The following is a 6,000-nucleotide window of genomic DNA, read 5'->3' as shown; positions in this document are numbered from 1 at the left end:
TGGGATGGTGCATAGGTGAGTTTTTCACGGTGAAAGTCACGATTGACAATTTGAAAGAGAAATTGTTACTAGTTTTTTTAACAACTATTTCGACATTGAATACTCTCATATGTCACCTATACAAGCGTTAGGAGGAAACCCTTCACACATCATCGTCGCATTGGGTACCCAATGTGCTTTGGATTAAACCGAGTGGCTTAGGGCATACAACTTTATTCACCACAACAGAATATTTCAAAAAACCTCCCTCTAGATTCGAATTTGCGCAAACTAGGACTTAAATCCAACCCAGATCTTATATCACTCAAACAATGCCTCGATAATATAAATTGTTATTGGTTGATTACTTTTATTATTACTCCTTAATATATTATATTAATTTTCTTCTCTTTTACTCACTCTATCAATCATATTTTGTCATATCCTCACCATACTTTTACTCATATTTCAACCCATGCCACTATTACTATACATTTCAACATACACCACAACAGAATCTTTGAAAAAACCTCATCTAAATTCGAATATGCGCCAACTAAGACTCAGTTTCAACTCATAACTTATATCACCCAAACAATGCCTCGGTAATATTAATATATTATATTATAATTTTTTTTTTCTCTTTTACTTACTCTATCAATCATATTTTGCAATATCCTCACCATACTTTTACTAATATTTCAACCCACACAACTATAAATATACATTTTAACATACACCCATTTTAACATACACCGCCACACAATAAAAAAAAACTCACACCAAGAACCCACTCACACCATTCTAAGAAATTGTCTTAACTACACTATTCGAAAGTGTTTTGTATGAAACTCTATCAAAGTCTTCATTATATATATATATATATATATATATATATATATATATATATATATATATATATATATATACATCGTCGGTGTCTAATTAATTAGTTTAAATTTAAAAGAAAAGCTATTCTATACAATTAGGGTGTACACCATATATATATATATATATATATATATATATATATATATATATATATCGTCGGTGTCTAATTAATTAGTTTAAATTTAAAAGAAAAACTATTCTATACAATTAGGGTGTACACCATTAGAGTGCTCCCAACCATGACAACACTTCCTTCAGGACTAGCCAACCATTCAGCGCCACATCAGCACTTTCATCTCACTTCCTTTCAAGGACTAAACCCAGAACTAAACACTCCCAACAGTGACACTCACCTTCCATATTTTTTAATTACTTTTTTTCTAAAAATTAAATAATTAAAATTAAACATAGATATAATTCATTACTTTTAATTATTTTAACTAAATTAAAAATACTTTTATTATTATTTATTACTGATATTATAAATATAATTTTAATGTAAATAATTATTTATTATTAAATTACATCAAACTTAAAAATTAATTGATTAAATATTTATTTAAAAGATAATATAGAATATAGAATATTAAAAAAGTACTACTTAAATCAATGTAAGCCACAAAATTTTTTGACCCACTATTAGATAAATACAGTAAAAAATATAGGCTTATCTTCAACCTCTATTTATTACATCCTCATCCTCTCAATTTCTTCAATGAGCAACTTCCATTTACGTCCTCATCCTCTCAATTTCTTCAATGGGCTGGTAAAAAAAAAAAAGAAAAAAAGAAAAAAAGAAAAAATAAAAAGAAAAGGAAAAATACACCAAATTCTCGTCCACAAATATGTTCAGAATGGACGAAGGGAGAGACGAGACGAGCTGGGCGGTTTCTGGGCGGTACTTGGGCGGGGTTGGTGCCATCGGCGCCCACCTGGGCGGGCTTGTGGGCAGTGGCGGATCCAGGATTTTATTTCATCGGGGGCAAAAAAAAAAAATTAAAACCGTAGCAATTTTTTTTGGCAAAATATGAAGGTTTTGGAGCAAAATTTGAAGGTTTGTGGGCAAAATTTGAAGGTTTTGGGGTAAAATTTGGAGAATATTGGACAAAATTTGAAGGTTTTGGGGCAAAAAATGTAGGTTTTGGGGCAAATTTTTTCCCCACCGGGGGCAAAGTCGAAATATCCAAAAAATTTACATTAAAAATTTCAAATTCACCGGGGACGGGCGCCCCCCTCCTAACATACTGGATCCGCCTATGCTTGTGGGCGGGGCTGTGGACGAGCCGTTGGGACCTCTCTTAAAAGCCAAGTCTTGAATGGGTTTCTTTTGCGATTTTTTTATTCGAATTAATTTACGAATTATATAACGCTGCAAAATTCGTTTAACGTCGTGCATGTGGAAAAAGTAAACGATACGACTTCAATAAGCTGTCATTTTAATTTTATATATTTGATTAGTTACTAGTTAGTGGAGGAACACGCATTGTATTTTAAAATCAGATTTCATGATATAACAATTAGCTTTATTTATAATTTATTTATGTTTCATTTCATTTGTTGTTAACAGGAGTTAATTTGTCCCATTTTTTTTTTTTTTTTAAATAGTAGATTTTGTAGAAGACCTTACAAAAATAGAAATTAAACATAATTTTTTACACAAATGGTAAAACCAAAGTTTTAAACTTCGAATTTGGTGAAACCGAAGTTTGAAACTTCGGTTTTGACTCATTTTGACCAACAAAGTTTGAAAATTTGAAAATCTTCATTAATGAATCTCAACATTAATCAAGCTTAGATTCACCGATCTATATGCTAATCCTAACCTTCTTCAATGGACAATTCCAGTTTACATCAACAGATTTGGAGCAATTCGAATCAAGTCCTATGAGAAAAGTCAAACGGTTGAGGTCTCCGAATTACCTGGCATGATTTGATAAAAACTAGAAATGCATAGTTGTTCTAAATCCTTACGTGAACGTGTCTGCAAAGTTATAGCTTATAATTTGAAGAATCATATCTGAATTTCGAAGTCAAAGTTCGTTGAAAAAGTCAACTGTTTGAATCTTGGATCGAATTCGAGTTATATGTTTGGATTCAGACTATTTTTATGAAACTCGAGTGTTTAGTGATCAATTTTCAGTAAGTTTTGTGAAGAAATTGTTGTCTAAAAACATCTAAATTGCAAAATCAAATTTAATATGAAGATGAAACCGTAGCTAGCTGTTGTTCATCAAAATTTTGATTTGGAGATGTTTTTGCATGAAATTTGTTCAAGTACTCTGTTAATCACTGGTTTATGATAACGTTTCAAGTGATATTGAAGTTTAAATCGATCAATTGATGATTGAGAAAATTTCAAAAATTCGATGATTAACTGCTCAAGAATCAAAACCGAAGTTTCAAACTTCGGTTTTGACCATGTCAACCGTGTTCTGCAAAAAGTGAGAAAACCGAAGTTTCAAACTTCGGTTTTACCAAATCCGAAGTTTGAAACTTCGGATATACCATTTGTGTAAACAAAATTTTTTGAATTTCTATTTTTGTAAGTTATTCATGAAAATCTACTATTTAAAAAAAAAAATAATAATAATTCTAATTTGTCCAGTATATAACTGCGAGTCTGTGACAACAAGATTTATTCGCTATATACTAGGTTTTAAATATATATTTACATTTACATATGAGTATTCGAAATTGAAATTAATTATCACTGATAACAATGTACTCTATTTAAAATAATAAGAAGAATTATCTACAAGATATTATATTACTCCGTATTATTTTGATAAGGAAGAAATGGTACACAGTAATATATCTGAATTTAATCATAAAACATGTAGTGATATATTCAAAGAATGGGAACTCAAATATTCATTTTCATCAAAATTCAATGGATTCAAATTAATATATTAATATAGGTGATTAACATTCAGCCAATTAAAATATGAAACAAATAAATATATGTCAAAGCACAAAATAATAGAAACAAATTTACAGAAGAATTTAGAATTTAATGATCTATTGATCATATTAATTTACATCATAGTAACAGCAACGAACGATCCAACGACCGCGGTTCCAACAATAGCAGCTCTGTGGACCCACGAATCAGCAAAAGAGCCATTAGGAAGATCAGCAGTGGGCCCACTGGGTGCTGGTGAAGGACCAGGTGAAAGTGCAGATGGTGCAGGTGATGATGGGGAAGGAGATGGTCCAGAGCTCTTTGGAGATGGAGTTGGGGCAGCTGGGGCAGGAGCCGGGGCATGAACCGGGGTTGGGGCAGGGGATGCAGTTGGTGGTGCAACTGGGCTAGCAATTGGTGAAATTGTTGGGGTGGCAGCAGGGGCTAATTGAGCTATGCACGATGTTGCAAAAATGGCAACTATCATGACCAACTGGAACATTGTTGAAGAAGCCATTGTTTTTAAATTGAGTATGATTTAAAGTTAAGAAAAGATAGAAGATTGAGGAGGTTTTAGATGGATGAAAAGTGTAAAGAAATTAATGAATATATATAGAAGGTGAAGTGAAAGAGACTTGGTACTAGACAGATTGTAATGTTGAGTTTCATAATATTGGAGTGCAACTTTTATTTTTATTTTTGTAATTTTAAATATTTTAGTTTATTTAATTTTGAGAACAGGTCATCAAGGCAAGTAATTATTTGTTGTCATGTTTAAATGTTTGACCTTTTCTAATGTATATAGTTACTTTTATTATTTTCTTTTAAAATATTTATGTTGGCATTTTTGATAAAACTTATGAAATCCATAGAATGTAGTAATTTAATTTAGTTTTATGTCAAGTTATATTTGGCTTAATTTTCATCTATTTTGGTTTAACTTGTTAACTTTCTATTTTGCAATCTCTAGTCTTTCATTTATTTTATTTATTGATGATTATTGAGTACAAGAAGAAAAAAAAATAGTTACATTAAGCATGTGATCACACTAGTTATCTATTTATCTCAAACTTTCTTTTATGGAAATGTATGTAGTTTAAGTTTACAAAAAAAAAAAAAAAAAAAAAAAAAATGTAGTTTAAGTTTACCTCAACATAAAAACATTTACTTTTATTCGAGTTACCTTGATATGTTTTTTTTTTTTAGAACAAAAATTTCGGCATCGAATCCTCTCATTTGCTTTAAAAAATTGCTTTAAAAAGGAATTGGAAATAACCCCTTAGAATGATTAATTTGAGAAGCATTGAACGTTATTAATCTGATTACATAATATTCTTTAATTATTGGTGCGACCAAGAAATGAAGCTAAGCGTAAACACTAGTTTTCTTAACTATATAAAATAAGAGAAATTATATATACCTTAATACAACAAAATTTTTATCACTAAATTAAAAAACTAAAGACATAACTATGAAATTCCTTTTGTATATAAAAGTAAATCAACAAAAAAAAAAAAAAAAAAAAAAAAAAAGATTATGCTAACATGTAATCGCATGACATACGGAGTATATACTTAAAGTTTCAAATTTTAAGATGACCGTTGAAACATCAACTTAAAAAAAAAAAAAATGCAAAGAAAATATTTGATCGGTCGCTTTCATTTGGTGAATAAGATGTCGTTGTCATTGTATTTTGTGAAAATTTATTAAGAATATATAATATATAAAAGTATAATATTTCTTAATAATCTTAATATTCTTAATACGTTATATGATATTCACCGATATTATATATACTAGCAATATTATTTTTAAGTTTTGTGCATTATTCACCCATGTTTATTACAACCTGTCTTCAAGCTGGTTTCAACCAATTCCGTGGTATTTTAATATATATTCCCTTGCAATGATTTACGAACATTCTAGACAGTTCTTTAATTAAAGGTGCATGTTACAAAAACACTGTTCGAAAACGTTAAAACAAATAAACTTGTACAAAAAGTCGGAAAATATTATTATTTTCGCTTTGTTATAAAATATCTAGATTGTGTTATAAAATATCTAGATTGGATGTTAATTTTATTATTATTATATTTCTTGCATAGTAATATTTTATACTATAAATAGACATGTATGGTAACCATTTAAGGTGCATCATTTCTCTTGAAATATCAATATCAATATTTCTTCTCTCCTTCTTCTCTCTTTTTCTCTCTTTGTTCTTATAA

The 6,000-nt window shown here is 29.5% G+C and overlaps 1 protein-coding gene across 1 annotated transcript; it reads right to left on the bottom strand.

The window, feature by feature from the left end:
* Nucleotides 1-3,798: 3,798 nt before the first annotated feature.
* On the bottom strand, nt 3,799-4,289 carry LOC139865832 (uncharacterized). Its single transcript, XM_071853940.1, has one exon. The coding sequence runs from the start codon at nt 4,287-4,289 to the stop codon at nt 3,906-3,908; it is 384 nt and encodes a 127-aa protein (XP_071710041.1). The 3' UTR covers nt 3,799-3,905.
* Nucleotides 4,290-6,000: the final 1,711 nt, after the last annotated feature.

The sequence above is a fragment of the Rutidosis leptorrhynchoides genome, chromosome 9, assembly GCF_046630445.1.
Source record: "Rutidosis leptorrhynchoides isolate AG116_Rl617_1_P2 chromosome 9, CSIRO_AGI_Rlap_v1, whole genome shotgun sequence".
Taxonomy (NCBI): domain Eukaryota; kingdom Viridiplantae; phylum Streptophyta; class Magnoliopsida; order Asterales; family Asteraceae; genus Rutidosis; species Rutidosis leptorrhynchoides.
The sequence above is the reverse complement of the archived record's forward strand: the minus strand, read 5'-3'. Positions and strand labels throughout refer to the sequence as shown.

Coding starts and splice junctions, on each gene's coding strand:
- LOC139865832 (XM_071853940.1), bottom strand. CDS start 4,289: ATGGCTTCTTCAACAATGTTCCAGTTGGTCATGATAGTTGCCATTTTT.